This window comes from Rutilus rutilus (genome assembly GCF_951802725.1).
Source record: "Rutilus rutilus genome assembly, chromosome: 22".
NCBI lineage: Eukaryota > Metazoa > Chordata > Actinopteri > Cypriniformes > Leuciscidae > Rutilus > Rutilus rutilus.
This window is the reverse complement of record NC_140227.1, coordinates 25,903,700-25,926,486: the sequence shown is the minus strand read 5'-3', so window position 1 is coordinate 25,926,486 and position 22,787 is coordinate 25,903,700. Positions and strand designations below refer to the sequence as shown.

The following is a 22,787-nucleotide window of genomic DNA, read 5'->3' as shown; positions in this document are numbered from 1 at the left end:
TTGCATTCGTATACATAATTCTATTTTGGCGAAAATATTGTGGAATTTAAATTAACCTCTCCCTCACCAGAGTTGGCACAGTCCATTTCCTATCGATGCGAGAATCTGATTGACGATTCAGCACGCGCAATGAGAGAGGATGCGCGAGCCTGTTTCATGATAAACGGGTGTGTGAAGTACTTGAGGTAGTGTCCTTCAATACTATTATCTATTTGATTTAGGTGTATTTTTATATTTTACGCGAGTAGTTTTGAAACTGAATACATGCATTTTACTCAATTGCATTTCCAAGGCTATTTTTTTTTGCTTCTTAAAAATTGATTTAGACGTTGAAACTATACGTAAACTACGTTGAATTATTGTATTCAAAGCTGAAGACGCAGCTAATGTCATACAACTATAAATCATAAGTTTAACAATTTGCAATAATCAACAAAGGAAAGCACATTGAGAAAATTTAGATACAATTTAAAAATACTTCAGTTAATTGTGGAAACTTCTATTTAATTCAAGTATGTTTTAGCAATTGGCCTACTCTTACTTTTAACTGAGTTAATTATAGTAAAAATATTGATAAATATAAAATCAATAAACAAACTACATTTTTATTACAGACCTATACAAATACATTAGTAGGCTACGGGAAAAAAAAGCTAGAGAGAAAGACGATGAAGATAATTTATTGAGTTACTCGAGAATGTATGCAGTCCAATTTATTCATAATGTTCAACTTTCGTTTCTTCATTACTATTACCATTCAACACTCATTGTTTATGCAAATATGCGTCTCTGTGTGCAGTCTGTATAAAAGCACATTTTCGTGGTATATCTGCAGTTTTAAATGCATATATTTGCAGTGAATATTGCATCAGAATTCATATATAAGATGTCTAAGTGTCCTGACAAGATTAACAATTCACACTTAATTTCGCTCGCTTGGGTGTGTTTGTTGAACATATGGCTGTCTGTCCCATACTGTGGTGGGATCATCGATTGGAAAAAGAGTGCATTGGGTTTGTCATCCTCGCTCTCTCACTGTCTGTCCCTCCCTCCCTCTTACCTATCGGTATAGTCACTTTGGGGCTTATTTATTCACAGGATCCTCCCTTATTCCATCGTGACAGCTTTTCGGACGATTTTCATCCAATCCTTCGGATATTGGACAGCATGTATTTCGTCTTTCTATGTCGGCGATGAATGATTTGTGTGAAAACACTGCTCTCGATCCGCCGCCGCCGCTGCTGTGATGATGGAGAGGCGGTGCGTCTCAGAGCAAGGCGGATAGAGGCCCAGCAAAGCCCCGCGCTGGATTTACAACCGTGAACGAGCGACTGAACACCAACAGCAGATACCTCACAACAACTCTCCGGTACATAACGTTACCCATATTAGCTAAACACACAAATGTGAGGTATGTGTTTAAACCTCTATTGTTCAAATACCAACGCTAGTGCTCTTTTAAAAAGTCTTACGTATTGTTTCAGACTGGTAACCGTTAAAGCGTCGTTGGCGGGATATTACTGCATATTTTATCTGAAAGTTATCGGGTTAGCTATAGCGGGTTAGCCTAGCGGCTAGGTGGCTAAAGGAATCAATACCTTGTATTTTTGTAAAGAAATTGCTTATCCGCCTTTAATAACCTTTTGACACGCCGACTAAAAATCCTTTCAGTTGAGAGTATTTCAACTCTCTAACAATAATAAATGTCAATTTCTGCTTAATTAGTATGTTTTGCATAGGATTGCTACTTGGCTATCTGGCTAATTATGTCAGAGATCAGAGCCTCCAAAACATATTTCTACTTTAATATTATGTCTATTTTGTTTTTAATGTGCTTAAATGCGTGCTCATTATAAAATCCAGCTTGTTTACTTATACAAACTGTAGTATTAAACCGGTTTATGGTGAAATTAGTGCATGTTTCTGCTCAGTCATGATTCAGGTTTGTTTGTTTTAACCAGTCTGTGGTCAAAACCTAATTAACATTGGTATGACATTAAGTTATTGTTGTCTATAAACTTACGTCTCTATAAACAGTTCGTTTTAGCAAGTGGTTCTCTTGTCATTGTGGGTCAGTCTATTCATATGCAAGAATGATAACCCGGTTAATCTTCTTATCTTCCCATCTCTGTCACTTTAAACAATGCTGTGGAAGTTTGTTGTGCTTTGTACTGTTGGCATTGGTTTAGTTGTTTTGGGTAAACTGAGTGAGCTGGTCCACTTTCCGCTAGACACTGAATGTCTGTCCTCGTTGCTGTTGTTACAGTATAATTCAGTGGACCTGAAGTTATAAAGCAAGCAGATCAGATGAAGGTCTGAACAATGACGGACATTTACATTTACAAGTGGCACTAACATCAGACGGAGGTAAGCACAAATACCACCAGCTTATGTAAATATTGATTCATCTCTTGCTTTTTTTTTTTTTTTGCTTAGAAGAGATGACTAGCAATAAAAAGTGTGAAAGGGTGGAGTGGTTACAACCTTGAGCGTACCACGATTCCCAAAGCTCCGTGTTAAACATTTGCATGGTATTTTACATGAATTACCTGAAGAGGATGGTCAGGACAAAAGATCTGACGTGTTTATCTCACATGGCCTAGTTTTAAAATCCAATAATTTCAGATAAACACCTCGCATGTGTCTTAACATGGTGAAAGATGCTGTTTGTCAGATTAGTGAATCGCTTTCAGCAGCCTTACACCCAGGAGATGGATACAGTTTTCGTTTTGTTGGCTCATGTTAGCAGGGAAAAACAAGTCATCCACTTCAGTATGAAGTGCCAAATGTTTTTGGCGCTATGTTGAGTGGAAATATCTCTCTCTCACAGAGTGATACATTCCTGTCATTGCCCAGTGACTCAGATGTTGGGTTGTTCTGAACTTCTATAAGCATGTTTTTTTCATCAAGACTGATGTCAATGATGCATTAAATGAGTCTATTGGACTCATGGATTAGTATTAGTGTGTTTGTTAAGGTGGTGTGTGTCTTTTAGGTACAGCTCAAAAGTTCGGGAGCAGTACGATTTTTTTTTTTTTTTTATGTTTTGAAAGAAGTCTCTCATGCTCATCAAGGCTGCATTTATTTGATTAAAATATGCAGTAGAAACAATAATATTGAGAAAGATTATTACACTTTAAAATGTATTTTATTTTTAACCTTTATAATTATTTATAACTTAAGTTTATTTGAACTATTTTAATATAGTATGTTCCTGTGTTGGCAAAGCTGATTTCTCAGCATCATTAGTCCAGTCTTCAGTGTCAATAATAAGTCTTTTTTGAGATTATAAATGTCTATTATAATGATCATTTAGTGCATCTTACTGACCCCAAACTTTTGAACGGTACAGTAATATCAGTAGATAACACCTTACAGTATATAATGCTGTATCACAGACCAGGTTAATGAGAAGTGTTATAAAGGCGATGCTGATTTGTTCAGATAACAAGTCTTAAGGTGTAGTTTACAATACTGAACATTTTGTCTTGTCCGTTGATCGTTATTGTTATTGAAAACAGAGCATGATGTCAAACATGTCACCAAAACCCACTTTATTTTTCCTATTCCTTTTCAGGAGAAAAAGTGGTTGGTGATATTCTTTTTTTCTTCCCTACTGAAGATTGCGAGGACTACAAATCATGCCTCCAAGACCCTCGTCGGGAGAGCTATGGGGCATCCATTTGATGCCCCCCAGGATTCTGGTGGACTGTCTACTGCCCAATGGCATGATCCTGACTCTAGAGTGCCTCCGGGAGGCCACCCTCATCACAATCAAACATGAACTTTTTAAGGAGGCAAGGAAGTATCCCCTCCACCACCTGCTGCAAGAGGAGACGTCCTATATTTTTGTCAGCGTAACGCAAGAGGCAGAGCGTGAGGAGTTCTACGATGAGACGAGAAGACTTTGCGACCTTCGGCTATTCCAGCCCTTCCTAAAGGTCATTGAACCTGTAGGGAACAGAGAGGAAAAAATCCTCAACAGAGAAATCGGTAAGAGACGTCAGCTGATTTTTTTTAACCAAAAATGAATGTCAAGAGTATTCAATTAGACAGAATGTCCAAAATTCACATCCCTGTTTCTGAATAACGTACAGTACCATTCACAAGTTTATCAGTAAGATTTTTATTTATTTATTTTAAACTTTTATTCAGCAAGGACACATTAAATTGATCAAAAGTGACAGTAAAGGCATTTATAATGTTACAAAAGATTTCTATAAGCAAATAAACTTTGACTTATTCATCAAAGAATCCTGCAAAAAAAAGTTTTATGGTTTCCCACAAAAAATATGCAGCCTTAGAAATAAGCATAAGAGACTTATTTCAAAACCATAAAAAAAAATCATACTGATCCTAAACATTTGAACAGTAGTGTATTAAGATAGTGTTTTTTTTTTAATGTGTTTCAGGTTTTGCCATCGGCATGCCAGTGTGTGAGTTTGATCTAGTGAAGGATCCGGAGGTACAGGACTTCAGGAGAAATATACTAAATGTTTGCAAAGACTCAGTAGAGCTGCGGGATGCCAATGGGGCACACAGTCGAGCACTATACGTTTATCCTCCTAATGTGGAGTCTTCACCAGAGCTTCCAAAGCATATATATGGCAAATTAGACAAAGGTAGGCTTGTTCTTTTACAGGAATATTATGTGTTATTTTCATGGTTATGGACATTTTCTTCAGGAGATAAAAAAAATAAGTCTTTCTTGAGCTATCCGCTTAAGTCATAACGCAAGGAATGCTGCTTCCAGGTCCAAGCCTCTACTCGTTTCACTTGAGAATACTATCTCAACATCCATTCATGAGCAGTATTATTATTTAGGTTACACATTTAGGCTAAGCATTTAAAAACGTCTACAGTCTCCGTGCTCACAGCGTCCCAAACACAAATATGTTAAGGATTTAAAAAAGATGAGTCGCTGTCTGGCCATCTGGGATTTTGGTATGGAGATAAATGTTAGGATTATAAATTTCAGTAGTATCACATCACATCGTGAGTGTATACTAGCACCGTTTGTTGTTTTCTTGGGGCATCTGGTAGAGCGTTTGCACCCAGAAACTGTGAGGCGTGTGACGTCATACTTAAGCTGATGATGTTCTATAATAGTCCTTTCGAAATTAGACTACTTTTCGAGGAACTTCTGCTTATGAGTTATTAGCGTAATTTCTGTGGGCAGACTGAGTTTGCAGAACTCAACTGAAGAACACTGTTTTTTGGTTCTGTGTCCTTTCCTGTAATACTTGGTAGATATTAACTGAGTTTAGGTTTGTAGGTGGTCATGACATGAGTTGACAGATGAATAAGCATATACAATATTCACTATTTTCTTGTAGTGTTTTGTTAGTTTTAATAATGTCGTAAAGGAATAGTTTACTTAAAAATGAAAATTCTGTCATCATTTACTCACCCTCAAGTTGTTTCAAACATGTATGAATTTCTTTCTTCTGCTGAACACAAAGGAAGATATTTAGATTTTTAAGTGAACTATTCCTTTAAGTCATGACTTAAGTATGTGAGGGTCAAAAGTCAGAGATATTTTAATTTAAAGGTATAGCGGAGGATTTTCCCGAATTTTAGAAAAGAACCGCCCTCTCCACTTTTTGAAAAAATGCACATGCGCAACACTCTACCTGCTCCCGAGAGGGAACGCCTATGAAACGTGTGCATGAGAGAGCATGCACTGGCTAATCATAGCTTACATTAACTTTTACTAGCAGTGATAAATAGCATGCCAAATTTTACCTGTCAAGTAGAAACTTCGCGACTGAGGCATCAGTGGGAAGCCCAACCTGTGTTTTGAGCGCACGCCATCGTGTGAATCGTGTGCACGAGCACGTATGACGGCCTTACGTAAACATATCACCAGAATGATTGACACTTAGGAGGACCAATAGTCTTGATGATCCACCCGGAAAAAGAAAATCCTCCGCTATACCTTTAATGCCTAATGTAAATGGTTTGTAGTCTGTTTGTGTTCACTACTCACTACTCCTAATGTGTGTGCACTAACTTGGATGGGGTAAATGCAGAGGACAGATTGCTAGTTTGGGTTACCATTCTTGGCCTTCACATGTCACTTTAAACTTCAGTTATTTCGAACCGTTTGTTTAAATGAATCTGCTCAAAACATTGATTTAACAATTTGTTTGCATCATTCCTCAGATAATTTAAGGGTTTCCTAGTTTTCCATGCTTTAAAATGTCTTGGTAATAAATTATTTATCTATATTTTACAGTGAATTATTATATTGTGCATTAAAATAAAAACCATTAATTGTTATTTTTAATAATTTGAGAAAAATAAAATCAAATAGTCAAAATGACTGAAAACAGCTCTAATTTGACCACACTAGTGTCATCATGCTAGCACATTATTGAACATTTACTTTTTAAACTGTGATATTTGCATGTTTTAAACATTTATTGATGGCGCGGCCCAGCTGCCTGCTACGCTTTCATTGTGTTTTGCTGATACACACTGACGGTCTAGTCGACATTATTGGCTGTGGTAATTGACAACATGCCACAGATGCGTCACATTGATGAAAGGTTAAAAAAAAATAACATGGAATGTTTCTTTATGCCTTATAGCATGAAGCCAGTAGTAATCTTCATAGTACTGAGTCATTCCTGGAACTTTTGTATTTTCAGCAATGCTGTTTTCTCTCTTATTTGAATGAGCCTGTGTTGTAATGGTAGTAGTCATGAAGCATATGATGCTTGTTTTTATGCTTTTGCTCTCTGTTTCCTTATAGCCTGGAGGAATACATGCACAACAACTCCATTACATTCATTCCCTGACAGCTTAATTCGGCTACATTCAGTACATGAGTCTGTTTAACTCACAGTAGCCATGTGGGATTTATTGTTTGTTCTCACATGCTTAATGCCTGAAGGATTCAATTCAATAGTGCTGTTCCTGTTAACGCTCTGATCTTCTTCTATGTGTGCTAGGTCAAATCATTGTAGTTATCTGGGTGATCGTCTCTCCCAACAATGACAAGCAAAAGTACACGCTTAAGATCAATCACGACTGCGTACCTGAGCAGGTGATCGCCGAAGCCATCAGGAAGAAAACCAGGAGCATGCTGCTGTCAGCTGAGCAGCTAAAGATGTGCGTGCAGGAATATCAGGGCAAATACATCCTGAAAGTCTGTGGCTGTGACGAGTATCTTTTGGAAAAGTACCCCATCAGTCAGTACAAGGTATCTAGGACCTTTCAGTGTCACTAAAATACCACAAATATGCACAATTTCATACACATGTTCCTGAAAAACCGGTTATAGTTTATAATCTGTACGAATGCAGTCCTTATGTAATATTTTAGTTCACATGCTGCTTCGTTTTTTTTTCTGTACAGATTTATGCTTTTATTCTTGGCATTGATTAATGCGCTATCTGAAATTTGTAGTCATCTCAGATTTTTCAAGTTTATGGCACTGATCATGTGTTTGTTCAAGGCTTTCATTTTCCCAAAGCGAGCTCGTACACCAGAATGCAAATGAGTACTCTCTGTATCCTGCATTTTAAGTTTTATATCATCCCAAAAAAAGTCCTGGCAGAATTAGTGTTTATGACACTTAAAATAGCACACTCTGCACATTTTTGGATGACTTTATGTACGAAATCTCTCTCTATTTCTCTCCTTCTCTTTCTCTCAGTATGTACGGAGTTGCATTATGCTGGGTAGGTTGCCAAACCTCATGCTTATGTCCAAGGACAGCCTTTACTCTCAGCTGCCTATGGACAACTTCACCATGCCTTCCTACGCCCGCCGCATCTCCACTGCCACGCCTTACATGAACGGAGAGTCCTCCACCAAATCCCTCTGGACCATTAACAGCACTTTAAGGATACGTGTCCTCTGTGCCACATACGTTAATGTGAATATTCGGGACATTGACAAGGTACTTGGCTAAAATCTGTCTTTCTGGATTCTGAAAGTCATTTTATTACTAAACGCGTGGGGTGTGTTTAATAAGAAAGCAGAAGTTTTACATTGTTTGTGAAAGAACAGGAAGCTGTTTGTGTCTTTCTTTTTATAACTGCATGACCTTTCTGCAGGGCGTTTTCTTAATCCAAGAGGATGTTTGCTGATAGGTTGTTACCTTTTGTTTTAGATTTATGTACGAACAGGGATCTACCATGGTGGAGAACAGTTGTGTGATAATGTCAACACACAGCGTGTCCCATGTTCAAACCCGAGGTACTGCACATACACTGGTCCTATCTGATACTGTTACTGCAATTGATTCATTACTGAGTGAATGCATCTACAAAATATAATGAAAGTTCATTTCTGCCACAAAATGAAACGAAAAGGTAATTGTGAATTTATTTTATTCGATTTTTTTTATCCCGCAATTTTGACTTTATATCTTGCGTTTATATCTCACAATTTTGAGTTAACATCATGGAATTTTGTCTCTTTTTCCTCAAAATTGAAAGTTTATGTCTCCTAATTCGCAAAACGTTTTTATATCTCATAATTCTGACTTTGTTCTCTGAATTCTGAGTTGTTGTTTTTTTTAAACAGGAGCCTAATTTCATGGATGAAAGGGTCTGTGCATTCATATGAAATTCATATTTTGTTCATTAATTGTTTTGGTACATATCTTTTTGTATTAATATGAATGCATGAAATCCCATTAAATTAGCAATTTTGAGAAAAAAAAAGATAACTTAATCATGAGATATAAAATCAGAATTGAGAGAAATAAAGTTGTTTTATCGTTTTATTCCATGGCAGAAACGGTTTTCATACTTCTTTGGTTCACTCGTGTTTTTACTACATTACAAATTATGTAGATGTGCTATGTTGACTTTAAATGTCAAGGAGAAAAGGTATTTCATCTAGTGCAAGAGTCGGCAAACTTTCTGATGTTTAATTTTTCTTGTTAATAACTGTGATGTAAAAAAAGCCCACCCTGTCTCAAAATATCAAAATATTACCCTCATTTATACAAAGTTCACTGCAGAGTGTGTGAGTGGCATTGTACCACCCAGCTCAACCACTAGGCCAATGCTCTCAACGGGTAGCACAAGTAATTGGATTCACTTTAGTCTAGTAGGCCACATGATAATAATTAGTGACATTCATCTCTCTTGCCCCTCAACCTGCCAGTGATGGCCGGAGGTTGCCCGACCCCTGATATAATGCACATTTTTCCAAAAATGTTAGACATTTTAAAATAAAAAATAATACATATTAAACACTGATTGTGTGGTGATTCTCCAGGTGGAACGAGTGGCTGACTTATGACATGTACATTCCTGACATCCCCCGGGCGGCTCGTCTCTGTCTCTCCATCTGCTCTGTGAAAGGAAGGAAGGGGGCAAAGGAGGTGACTTGCCTTTTTGTAGTGCACAGTTATAACAGTGTTGTTATTGTAACCTAAAACTTTATGCAACTTATACAAAAATTGTAGTAAAGCTGAACTAAAGTATAAATATTAGATGAGAACTTATACTTAGAAATGTAAAATATTGCCTTGGCAAGTACTAAAATGACTAAAACATACTGAACTAAAAATAAACTAAAGTTAATTAGAAGAAATAATTAAAATGAAAAAGCACATAAAAATGACTTAAACTATTAATAATAATAATAATAAAAAAAGAACACTATTAACTTACCTCATCCTTGTGAGAACACTGTTCAGGTTATTTGCAGTGTTTTAGTGGGGATTGCTTCAGAGGTCTTTGAAATTAACCATTAAATGATCTGCTACAGGAGCACTGTCCACTGGCTTGGGGAAACGTCAACCTGTTCGACTACACACACACATTGGTCTCAGGAAAGATGGCACTGAATCTGTGGCCAGTACCACACGGCCTAGAAGACCTCCTCAACCCCATTGGGGTCACAGGCTCCAACCCTAACAAGGTTTCTTCTCCTGCATAGCATTGAGCCGTTTACACTTTAATAAGGTTTAATACGATTATGCGCTGTGTTGTCTAATCAGAGGTTGACATATCAAGAGCATATGCTCTAAAGCTGTTTATTAGGTATGCAGTTTTTTTTTTATGTGTATTGATCCTTAATACAAAATACGAATGTGTAACTGCATAGATGCTCAAAGTGTTTGTTTTTTTGCTCTAGGAAACCCCATGTCTAGAGTTGGAGTTTGACTATTTCAGCTCGCCCGTTAAGTATCCTGACATGGCCACAATTGAGGATCACGCTAACTGGATAATATCCAGGGAGATGGGATACAATTACTGCCAGTCTGGACAGGTGAGCTTACAGACACACATCCTACTTAATTAATTATAGTGACACACTTGCTGCTGCTATTAATACCCTTTACAAGCTTGAGGAGCATGAGAAACGCCTCTTGTCATTCTGTGTAGTCACCTCATGAGTGTCATTGTGTCCAATTATTAAAAAGTACAATGGTCATTCATTTGATTTTGTAATGGATCTCAGCAGTGACCGCACAGTTTTTCAGTAGCATGGGTCCTTGCATCCATTCTCTTTCTCAAAACATTGTTGAATCATCTATGATTCATCAAGGCTTTTTTTTTTTTTTTTTTTTAAATGTGACTTCTACAGAAGCAAACACAATTGTTTTACAACATCAGAGCCAGAGGTCATATTCGGTCTGTCTTGTAAAGATGATTGCTCTCAAACTTTCTAAACTGTGATTGAGGCTTATTCAAACTGCAAGTACACTTCCAGGTTGAGAGTTAAAATGTTTTTGAAAGAAGTCTCTTAAGGCGAGACACTACAGGTGAATAGGGTAAAATTTTTAGCTAGCAGATATCACCATGAAACTTTCCCAGTTGATTACCTACATTAAGATGAGAAAAAAATGTATTACAAGTTTTCTGTAATTTAATGTTTTAATATGCAAATTAGGCAATATCTAATTAAATATGTGCTAATTTGCATATATTTTAAAAAACGAAATCTGAGTATTGGATAAAGCCAGGTTAAAAATTATTTTTTCATTGTGTTCACATATTAGATGGGAAAAAAATTACAGAGGGATTTATGGATATCTACTTTTGTTATCCTGTAAATCAGAAAATACTGTCAATAGCCTTAATTTTTATTTTTGCCATGTTTTTTGGAATAAAATGTTATATAAATCAGGCTAGGAATAATATATTTACAAATCCCTCTGTAAATGTCTTCATAATATAACTAGGTACAAGACTGGAAAGTTTGGTGTATATAGGTGCGACTGAAGTGGAGATTTCGGACTTGGAGTATGAGAGAAAAGTCATTTTGAGAAAACGGGCTTTAAAGATTTATCATCAGCCAATGAGATTGCGCATTCAGCCCTTTTACTTTCACGATTGGTTGCTGATAAAAAGGAAATTACCATATTTGGATCCGACAGGATTGTACACAAGAGAGAGAGCTTCCTAACAGTGCTTCTGATGACAGGCTGCCGGCAGCGATCTCGGACCAGCATGTTGATTAAGAACGCCAACTTTTGTTGAATTTATGAAAAATCTACAGACGCAAACAGACAAAGTGTAATAAAATAAAGACCTAAATGTGTATTTCTGACTTTTTTTCACCACAAGTCTAAAAGAAGACATGTTATTGAAGACAAATATCCCAAAATCTCAAAATTGACCAGTAAAAAAAAAAACGATTTTTTTGCCTGCCGTGTCTCGCCTTAAGCTCACCAACTCTTTATTTGATCGAAAAATGTCTTCAAATATTAATTATAAATTAATTCGTATTTTTTTCTTTTTGCAATCCGTTCTCTGATTGATGTTTATTATTGCGATTATTAAATAATACTTTTTTTTTTTTTTTGTGCAACTTACAGAGCAGCAGACTGGCACGAGACCACGCAATGACAGATGCAGATATAGAGCAACTTCGTCAGCTGGGCAACAGGGACCCGCTTTCTGAGATCACTGAGCAGGAAAAAGACTTCTTATGGAGGCACAGGTAATCTACCGCCCCCATTAGCTCTAGTCACTTTAGTGTCCATCTGCAAAAAACGTTTCTGTATAACTGTGTTTGTGTTTTTTTTCTGTAGGCAGTATTGTGTAAATATACCAGAAATCCTGCCCAAGATTCTGTTAGCGGTGAAGTGGAATTCCAGAGATGAAGTTGCACAAATGTATTGCCTTCTTAAAGACTGGCCCGCAATAAAGCCGGAACAAGCCATGGAGTTGCTTGACTGTAACTATCCTGATCCAATGATCCGAGACTTCGCAGTTCGATGCCTTGAGAAGTATCTGACTGATGACAAACTCTCACAGTACCTCATTCAGTTGGTTCAGGTAAGACTGATATATTCAGTTATTATTTATTATAAACGCTCTCTCATTTTTACCTGTTGATTTTTATTTTTTTTTCCCCAATGTTTCACTTTTCATTTGTTTAAGGTTCTGAAGTACGAGCAGTACCTTGATAACCCACTGGTACGATTTCTGCTGAAAAAAGCTCTTACAAACCAGAGGATTGGGCACTTCTTCTTTTGGCATTTGAAGTAAGTCATTTCCTCTTTTTGTTCAGCTTTCTGTCAGGGTTTTACATACACTGGCTTAAATATCATGATGATGTTTTTGAAGTTCCAAATGAAGTTAAATTGTAACAAGATCTTGTGGGGTTGCAGGTCAGAGATGCACAATAAAACCGTGAGTCAGCGGTTTGGTCTGCTGCTGGAGTCGTACTGTCGGGCATGTGGCATGTACCTGAAGCACCTGAGCAGACAGGTGGAAGCCATGGAGAAGCTCATCAACCTTACAGACATTCTCAAACAGGAGAAGAAGGATGAAACTCAGAAGGTAAACTCAGCCTTTGACCTTCTCACCTAAAAGTAGGCATGTGAGGTTATATTAGAAGAGTCTTTACTTACACTGGAAGTGAAACCTTAGCTGTTAGATTAGATTTACGGAGGACACGTCATCTACTCCATGAGGTGATCCTCAATAGCATTCAGGCATTACTCTGAATTACCAAAACATCCCACTCAATAACTCGATAACTCGATAATGTTTAATTTGCCTACAACGTTTGTGGTCATGTAAACACGTTAAAGCGTTTTCCTATATCGCCATAAGGTCATAAACAGCTTAAAGGACAAGTTCGGTATTTTACACTTAAAGCCCTGCTTTCAGATCGTTTCTGTTGAAATAGAACAGTTGAGATTGAAATTTGGACACATGCTGCTGGCCCAAGAATTTTCAGTTTCTGTGGTAGCACCCCCCCACCTCCACAATGGTTGCATAGGTGCACTGGAACAATCCTTCCTAAAACGCATTAATCTTTCGTTTACAAAGACGTGAAACTCACCGAGTGGTCAGGGGTGTTCACTGATATGCTCACACAAAAATCGCTGCAAAAGATGCTTTCCAACAGGTGTTTTACCATTCGTTGTAAAACTGTGGACCTATTTTTCCAAACGCCTCACACCCGTACATTCTTCCGTTGAGAGCTTGAATAATAGACACAACAGCCCAGTTGGTGGCGATAATGCACCTTTGCCAATTGCAAGCAAACCACTGGCATTTCCCACTTACACTACCACTGGGAATGCGTTTCCCACTTACACTACCACTAAAAATGTTGGGGTCACTTACAGTTCTTAAAGAAATCAATACTTTTATTCAGCAAGAACATATTCAATTGATCAAACGTGACAATAAAGTAATGTTACAAAAGTAAAAAAAAAAATAAATAAATAAATACTGATAAAAAAAAAAAACTTTATATTCATCAAAGAATTCCCCCCCCCAAAAATTCATTAAAAAAAAGTTTCATGGTTTCCACAAAAATATTGTAACATCTGTTTTCAACATCTATTGAGGTAATGGCTGCTAAAATTCATTACAGGAATTAATTACTTTTTAACATATTATTTTTCAATGGTAACCACTGGCGTTTCATTGAATACACAGAAGAAGCAGAAGATCGCTGTTTGGATAGCGTAGCCTACGATACCGCGACTGCATAAGACTGCAGAAAGAATACAAACAACCCCATTTCCGTTTCCGACGGCGGAGTAATACCGTACCTCACAGCACATCCAATACAAGTCAATGGAGTTGGACAAAAACTACGATAAAACCTGTTGGAAAGCATCTTTTGTAGCGATTTTTGTGTGAGCACATCAGTGAACACCCCTGACCACTCGGTGAGTTTCACGTCTTTGTAAACGAAAGTTTAATGCGTTTTAGGAAGGATTGTTCCAGTGCACCTATGCAACCATTGTGGAGGTGGGGGGGGGGGTGCTACCACAGAAACCGAAAATTCTCGGGCCGGCAGCATGTGTCCAAATTTCAATCTTAACCGTTCTATTTCATCAGAAACGATCTGAAAACAGGGCTTTAAGTGTAAAATACCGAACTTTTCCTTTAAGAATAAACCGATTGACACAGATTTTTGCCCATTACTCCGATTCCTCCCGACATGTAAACACCTTAACCTGCGTTGTGTCGGCTTATTGAAGTGTGCATGTGTGACAAAAGTGTCCTTATACTGCAAATTTGAGTGCATCCAGCCACAGCGAGTGTTTTGTGGTTGGGAAGGAGAAATATATTGACCCAAGAAATATAAAAAATATGTTCTCATCTCGTGCAGCTAAAGGATAAATGGTACAGCTGTAGAAACTTCAAATACGAGAGGGGAATGAGTGACATTTTGAAATACTTTGGGGTTTTTAATGCTTTATTTAACATCACAACTCGGATAATAAACAGAGTGAAATACATGGATGCTTACGTTTTGAAGTCACCACTGGGCAAGAACCTGTTTTTTTTTATAGTCTTGTAAACTTGATTACTTGCATTGTCGGGTTATTGATTTGCATGTAAATCGGGTTATTTCAATAACCAGATTTTTGGTAGTTATCAGCGTATTGGTGTGCATGTAAACGTGCTCAGTGTTGTTAACGTAAAGAAGTTGAGCTTAAAGTTTATTGGTCAATTAAGTTGCTTTGCATTTGCTGATTTGAGAAGCTCCTCATTATGGGGGCCCAAATGTGATACTCAGAATTATTTGATAATTAAGAAATCAATAATAAATCAACTGATAAATCGAAAAAAACTATAAATCAAAAAAGCAACTAAGCATGTGAATAGATTAAAGAATCTGAAATAAATAAGCTAACTGAAAATAAAACATTAAAATTTTGAAATTATTCATATGGAAGTAATACAAATTTTTATAATTATTTTAATACGTGATGAAGTGCTTGATAAAAGATTTTTTTATTGCATTAAATTTGCATTAAATCTATCTATGCATTAAAATTATCGATTGCCCTTATCAATTTCCTGCTACACGGGGAGGTGTCATCTTCCATCAATCATTGGCCTGATGCCAAGCTCAGAATAATATTTTTATTGATTGACTGACTTTAATTTTAAAGTGTATTTATTTCTGTTTTTCAGGTGCAAATGAAGTTCCTGGTGGAGCAGATGAGGCGACCGGACTACATGGATGCCCTCCAAAATTTCACCTCTCCACTCAACCCCGCACACCAGCTGGGTAACCTACGGTGAGTACCACACTGTGCAGTATTTACAGCTGAGAGAATCTATTATCACTTAGCAGGGATGACACACAAGGCAGACGTAAAAGGACACAATTGTACAATAACATGAGCTTATGGGCTAATGCGTATCCCACTTACACGACCACTCAAAATGTTGTGGTCACTTACAGTTTTTTAAAGAAATCAATACTTTTATTCAGCAAGAACAAATTCAATTGATCAAACGTGACAATAAAGACATTCATAATGTTACAAAAGTCATTTTTTGTCAAAAGTAAAAACAAAAAATCATAAATACTGATTTTTATAATTTTTTTTACTTTCTATTCATCAAAGAATTCCCCCCAAAAATTCATTAAAACAAGTTTAATGGTTTCCACAAAAATATTGTAACATCTGTTTTCAACATCTATTGAGGTAATGGCTGCTAAAAATTCATCACAGGAATTAATTACTTTTTAACATATTATTTTCAATTGTAATAATATTTCACAACATTCCTGTTTTTACTGTATTTTTGATCAAATAAATGCAGACCTGATGTTTACCTAGTGTATGTTTGATTTGTCCCTTGTTTTTCTGTGCGCATGGCAGACTTGAAGACTGCAGAATCATGTCCTCGGCCAAGAGACCGCTCTGGCTGAACTGGGAAAATCCTGACATCATGTCCGAACTCCTGTTCCAAAACAATGAGATCATCTTTAAGAATGGGGATGGTCAGATCATATTTTATACTCTTTTATTATGAATGCCCTTATTTTTTATGGTAAGAATCAAAATTGACAATTTTTCTACATTTTCCTTAGACCTGAGACAAGACATGTTGACTCTTCAAATCATCAGGATAATGGAGAACATTTGGCAGAATCAGGGGCTGGATCTGAGGTATATGGGTGTAGTGGTTTAAGATTTTGTCTGGTGGTAACCAAAACATTGTAACCAAAAGGGTAATGCATTAACATCATCATTGTTTCTTTGAGTAAGGCACAGAACTGTCCCTGCATAAGTGTACTTTAACTCACACTAGTTAAAATCATCAGCCAAATAACTAGTTAATCAGGTATTGATGTTAAGTTGTCCCTAATTCTCTTGCAGCCTTGAGTGAAAGTATAATTTACTTTAAAAATATATATTTTTCTAAAAAAATTTTGTGTCTCAGAATGCTACCCTATGGCTGCTTGTCTATCGGAGATTGCGTGGGTCTCATAGAGGTGGTGAGAAGTTCACACACAATCATGCAGATTCAGTGTAAAGGAGGTCTGAAGGGGGCGCTGCAGTTTAACAGTTCAACGCTGCATCAGTGGCTAAAGGACAAAAACAAGGGCGAGATGTGAGTGGCAAAGTTTAATTACGTTTTTCAGTGGCCGGTTCAAATATCTAGTAACAAAATCATCTGTGTTTATAGGTACGACATGGCCATCGACTTGTTTACGCGATCCTGCGCTGGCTATTGTGTGGCCACTTTCATTTTGGGCATCGGTGACCGACACAACAGTAACATCATGGTGAAGGACGACGGGCAGGTGTGAAATTTAATGCCACTGAAACATTCAGTCGTTAACAATATCCTCATATTGACGTTCTGCGTGTGTTCCTGCAGCTGTTTCATATAGATTTTGGTCACTTTTTGGACCACAAGAAGAAGAAGTTTGGCTACAAGCGAGAGCGAGTTCCCTTCGTCTTAACTCAAGACTTCCTAATTGTGATCAGCAAAGGAGGAACCCAAGAGTGCACTAAAACCAGAGAGTTTGAGAGGTGCGTATGTTCATGTTGGAAGCATTGCTCATTGTTTTCCAGTGTGAATTTAACCGAAACAAATCCTTTGTTGTTTCGACATTAACATAGTTATTGGCAGACAGCTAACTATCCAAGACAATTAGCGATTGAGTTGAACAATAGAGGCTTTCAGAATGGGCCTCTCGGGCCTCCATCTCAGCAGCCTTTCCTCTTCCAACAATACTCTGACAGCCAGCCGGCTGCCAAGTTTCCTGCTTCTCCTCTGGACTTCCGCTTTCTAACAAATCTCTGCTTCAGTCGAGACTCAAAGGAGGCTTCAAAAAAAGCAGGATTTGCTCTCGATCAATGTGTCTCAGAGGAGTGGAGGTTCACGTCTGCTCTTGCTTGAGTACAACTAAACCAGTGATGAAATGGTCTCTGGTGGAAGGACAGGCTTTGAGTACACATACAAAAAAAAAGTTAGTTTTTTGATGAAAAGCACATGAAGGAAAAATTTTATGTTGTCTCTTTAAATTTGCTTTTGTCTTTAATATTAGCTTTGTCTATAGAGTGCTGTAGGAATGATGTATTTTTACAGGCCAACTCAGAAGTTGGCATCAAGCTGATTCCTTTGATATCCTGCTCGGCATGATGACGTTTAATGTCCCCGACAACCACTGTAGTCCCGTTAAGCCACTTGTTAGCAAATGCCATTTTCAAGACACCTACAAAAAAAATCATGAATGGGGTATTACTAAAGTATTTTATGTTGTAGGATAAAATGTGAAAATATTGTGAGCTTGTGTTAACCACAGGCATTCAACAACCCCCCCCCCCCCCCCCCCAGGTTTTAGGACTCTTTATAGATGCAACAGAGAAGCTGAATGTCTCACTGTCTCCCTCTGCAGGTTCCAGGAGATGTGTTACAAGGCTTACTTGGCCATCAGACAGCACGCCAACCTTTTCATAAACCTCTTCTCTATGATGCTGGGCTCAGGCATGCCCGAGCTGCAGTCCTTTGATGACATCGCTTACATCCGAAAGACCCTGGCGCTGGATAAAACCGAGCAGGAGGCCCTGGACTATTTCATGAAGCAGATGAATGACGCTCACCATGGTGGATGGACCACCAAGATGGACTGGATCTTCCACACAATCCGACACCATGCCCAAAACTGAGCCGATGCCCACTGGCAGAACTTAGGGCCGGATAACAGGCAGAAACGAGACCCTTTTTGTAGGACGCACTGCCTGCTTTATGCCATGGAGAATCATGGCACCCAAACCTCATGTACAAATGACCTTCAGAGCACTAAAACAACCTGAAAGGACATCTATTTTTTGTCCTCTTTTTGTTTATTTTTCTTTTTTTCCCAAATGAGGCGTCTCTTGCCCACCATTGTCCAGAGTGGTTTTACATTATAGCTGTAGTTTTGTCCCGCTGTTTTTTGTTTTTTTCTCTCCCCCTTGTGCTGCTCTTTTCCTGGAGAGTCAATTCTTATTATTATTATTATTATTATTAATATATATACTTTTTTTCTATGGAAAACAAACCTTTGAGAAAAAAAAAAAAAAACCTTCAGGAGCTTTTCTGGGGATGTTCATGTCTTCCTGTTTAAAACTACAAATGCCTTCTAATATGCACGGAACCTCTGAGAACACTCTAGAAAAACAGGGTATGAAACTCTCTGGTCTGCTACCCGGCCTTTCCGCTCAAAACCAACACTAACCCCCCACCCCCCCCGAAAGACAGCCGAGGCGTAGCAGTACAAATCTGATGGTGCTGATTTCCAAATTGCGCTCTTATCCTTTGAGTTCAGTTGGCCGCACTGGCTTTTACAATAGATGGATGATTTGTTCTCCTTTCTTCCTTATATGCACAGTGAGCTAAAATGATAGCCTGAATACCTTATTATGCACTGGACGTGAATATTTTTATTTCGTTTTTATTACGATCTCACATTTTGGCCTCACAGTAGCACTACATGAGTCTCATCCTCTTTAAACGGACTTTTCAGAGACATTGGTAAACACATGGTTTGTGTTCTCAAAATGCACGCAACGCACTTCACAATTACAGTTCAGATCCTCCATGGAAGCAAGCAATCATTTTTTGGAGGACGGTATGGTTTTTTTGGATGGCGACGTGAGCAAATCAATGCGGGTTAATTATTTCACTTGTTTAACAACGTTTACTCCAAATATTGAGTTTTGAAACATTTGAGCAATGTTTCTTTTCCATCAACAAGGCTTATCGGTCAATAACCATGTTTTTTAAAATGGCCAAATATTGTCAAACTAATCAGTCTGGCCGATATATATCGCTCTATTACTAATCAGGACTTGGTTTAATTTGAACTCACAGATCAGTGATGTTTTCCCAGTTCCAGTGTGCGAAACATCACAGGAATCCAGGTTATCGGCTCTCTGTGTTTTCTTGGCTGTCAGAGTAACGATTGTCCTACCAGATGCCCTGGCAGCGTGCAGATATGAAGCCTTAATACACTCACTTAGTATGAATGGATGTTTCTCTCCTCCATGTGCCCTTGCATGCCACAGGAAAGCAAACGCTTGTTGGTGCTTTGACGCTAAACAGTTGCGAAAGAACAAAACAGCTTTTTATCACCTTCGGTTGAGTCGCCGTATCTCTGGGTACGTTATTCCACTACACTAAAGCTGGCAAGTCCTTTTCTGTTAGCCTGACCATATATATTTTTTTTACAGGTTGTTGTTTGTACAAGAAGCAGTAAGAAAGATTGTGCTATGTAGTAACACATTATAGTGAAAGATTCTATGGACGAAATGGATGTTTTAGACGGTGAAATGGCTTTTAGATGCTTCAAGTGGATGACGCTGGTATACTATTGTTTACCGATAACACTACAGTACAGTGCATTATAACTACACATACATTTATATACATACATGCTCATATATGTGTATATATACGCACTCAGTTCCTCCTCGTCTCCTTTTTCTTTACTACGTACAGTGTACAGTGAATGTTTCATGGTGCAGGATGTCTCCGATGTGACAGTACAGGGCTAAACAATCTAGAGAGAAGGGGTAAATTTCAAATGGACTAACTAATGAGCGCCTCTTGAGTCAGGTTAAGTGCCTTGCACGGGGCCGTAATGGCAGTGTTACGTTTGAGCTGCTCCCTTCGCCTGTTGATTTACCAGCTTTCTGGATAACAACAACACTCTCGCTTTGCCGTCTTGAACCTCTGAGCTACGAGTCGAAATGTGAGATTACATGTTGGTTGCATCCAAACAAATAATCACACCGTTAAAAAACATTTACTCACCCTCACGTCGTTCCAAACCTGTATGGCTTACTTTCTTCTGCAGAACTCAAAAGGAGGATATTTTGTAGAACGTCCAAACAACATTGGACCCCATTGACTTTCATTGTATAGACAAAAGAAAAATGTTTTTTAATATATTTCGTATTATAAAGATATGGAATGATGTCAGGGTGAGTAAATGATGACAGACAGTGTTCTTTTTAGGGTGAACTATTCTTTTAATTCTTTCGACACAGGTCCACGTTTCCGCTTTCTATCCCTCCTCGGCTCTTGTCAGTTACTTCAAGCCCTTGTCATGATTCTGCATTACTTTAAAGCTGTGAAAATGTACAATTACAAATGAGGTGTAATCGTGCTATTTAAATGGATATATGGCTACTAGGCAGGAAACCCCTGAGTACAATTTTTTTTTTTTTTTTTTTTCTCTCACACAGTTGTATTTTCCTCAGTAGGAAAGTCAGTGATCATACTTGCATAACCACCTGAGATATGAATGATCAGATGAAGATCTGATCGCTCGATGTAGGAAAAACGGAAGGAAGTGACCTGGCGCATTTCCATGTTAAAGTCTTTGCAAAGCTGAAATTCAGCTGAAATACTGGGCAACATTTAACAATGCAAATTGTAATGAGACAGTTTGTTTTTTCTACTGTTTTTAAGTTTGAAAGGGTGTCCTGAGTACTTAATATTGTAGTATTCCACACTTATGCATTCATTTGCTATATGTTTTTTTTTTTGTAAATGTTGTTGTTACTCTTATATGCAGTAAACAAATGAACAGATATACACTTGGCGTCAGACTGATGTATGCAGGTGGTTCTTGCACTTTGTATTCCTCCGTTCTTTGTTCTTTCTCTCTTTGCCTTCGGTCCTGAGGGACGCTTTAGTCTCCCGCATGTGTTTTTAACCCTACCTGCTCATTTACTGCCTGAAACTGAGATCAGCAACATTAGAGCTTAGTTATGGTAAGCAGCCTTATGTTAGCTCTCTTAAAGCCATTTAATGCATGGTTCTATTCACTATGTGTGTTTTTTGTCTGTACAGGTTACAGATTTTCTTGGGCCGGACCCGCTAAAAAGCCCATTCACAAATGTCTAATGTGATCAGTATCTTTATAATTTACCAAATTTTGTTTCTTTCTTTTTTTTTCTTTTTTTTACGACTTGCTAACAAACTATTGAGATGCAGAAATTCTGGAGTCTTTTGTATGACAAATGAAAATAAGAAAAAAAAAAAAAGTTACATTACAAAATGTTTAATAAGTTTCAGTTGTTGTACTTGAAAATCATCGCTCAGAACCGTCTTTGTGTGTCGACAACAAAGCCGTCAATGTTGCGTAGCACTGAAGGTTTACTTGCATAGGCAATTTTATACCGATTGAATGTTGTAGTGGTTTGGTCTGGAGTCTTAGAAACTCTACACCAATAAAAAGAGAGGAAAATTACCATTTGAATTCAAAGGAAAATAAATGTAAATTAATGTGCTATTATGTGAAGTTTGTCAGATGGAGGATATTGAAAATTCTATATAATGGAAGTTCAAAACTCTTTTTTTTTTTTTTTTTTGTTAAATGCTTTGGTTACATTTTTCTCTCTCGGTATTGCTGTTGCATTTTACTTATTTACGTGTTGAATTATGATGTCATAAAGATATAATTTTCTTTACTATCATTATTATAAAATTATATATAGCGGGCCAAATACTTTCTTTACCTCCTTCCTTCCTTGCATGGGATTTCAAAAAAAAAAGAAAAAAAAAAGGAAAAAGTTAAAAGTGGAAAAATTTTGCCCTAGTATTTTGGATTATTTGTAGATGTAAGGGGGTTTTGGCCTGTGACTGCACTCAGTAGAAACCATCTATAAACTGCCATCAGTTACAAAGCTTCATCTTCATTTCTATTTGGTTTCATTGTGCACCTCAGTTCAAAAGTAGCTTTGTATCCAGTCTGTCTTCAATATTTTGAGTGTTATGTGACTATGTACAAATAAACGTATTTCAAGAATTTTCCTTACTGTTTTACTTAATATGTACGTGTTTGTGTATATGTATCTGAATGCCATTCATTTTCACAGTTTACACTGTCAGGGAACAGTTGCTAGACTAGAAAATTGAGACAAACCTTGTGTATATCACAAATGCTAGCCTTAAAGTAAAAAAAAGTTGATGGTGACAGTGAGTCAACCGGCCAGACGAGGTTTTAACATGATGAATGTCACACATTTGACTTGTTTGATTAGTAACTCACATTTTTATTAAACAAAACTATTTAAAAAAAGTTACATATTTAAAAAA

The 22,787-nt window shown here is 37.5% G+C and overlaps 1 protein-coding gene across 5 annotated transcripts; it reads left to right on the top strand.

Moving 5' to 3' along the window:
• The first annotated feature begins 157 nt into the window (after nt 1-157).
• pik3ca (phosphatidylinositol-4,5-bisphosphate 3-kinase, catalytic subunit alpha) lies at nt 158-22,692 on the top strand. Of its 5 annotated transcripts, XM_084394695.1 has the most exons (22): nt 158-185; nt 1,099-1,411; nt 2,267-2,367; nt 3,578-3,993; nt 4,413-4,622; nt 6,957-7,207; nt 7,664-7,909; nt 8,123-8,208; nt 9,241-9,346; nt 9,736-9,888; nt 10,105-10,239; nt 11,792-11,916; nt 12,008-12,254; nt 12,360-12,463; nt 12,590-12,761; nt 15,369-15,475; nt 16,067-16,188; nt 16,279-16,357; nt 16,632-16,802; nt 16,878-16,995; nt 17,073-17,227; nt 18,097-22,692. In XM_084394695.1, exons 4-22 carry the CDS (start codon nt 3,642-3,644, stop codon nt 18,365-18,367), a joined length of 3,210 nt encoding a protein of 1,069 aa, XP_084250821.1. In that variant the 5' UTR covers nt 158-185; nt 1,099-1,411; nt 2,267-2,367; nt 3,578-3,641; the 3' UTR covers nt 18,368-22,692. The 5 variants fall into 5 exon arrangements, with proteins under 5 accessions (XP_084250821.1, XP_084250824.1, XP_084250823.1 ...); XM_084394698.1 differs by lacking the exon at nt 158-185 and having other exon boundaries at nt 855-1,369; nt 3,623-3,993; XM_084394697.1 differs by lacking the exon at nt 158-185 and having other exon boundaries at nt 855-1,411; nt 3,623-3,993.
• The last annotated feature ends 95 nt before the right edge of the window (nt 22,693-22,787 follow it).

Bases quoted from the DNA above. Each gene is read 5' to 3' on its own strand.
- pik3ca (XM_084394695.1), top strand. From the start codon at position 3,642: ATGCCTCCAAGACCCTCGTCGGGAGAGCTATGGGGCATCCATTTGATG. The intron at 7,910-8,122 runs GTACTTGGCTAA...CTTTTGTTTTAG, and splicing joins ATATTCGGGACATTGACAAG to ATTTATGTACGAACAGGGAT. The intron at 10,240-11,791 runs GTGAGCTTACAG...TGCAACTTACAG, and splicing joins ATTACTGCCAGTCTGGACAG to AGCAGCAGACTGGCACGAGA.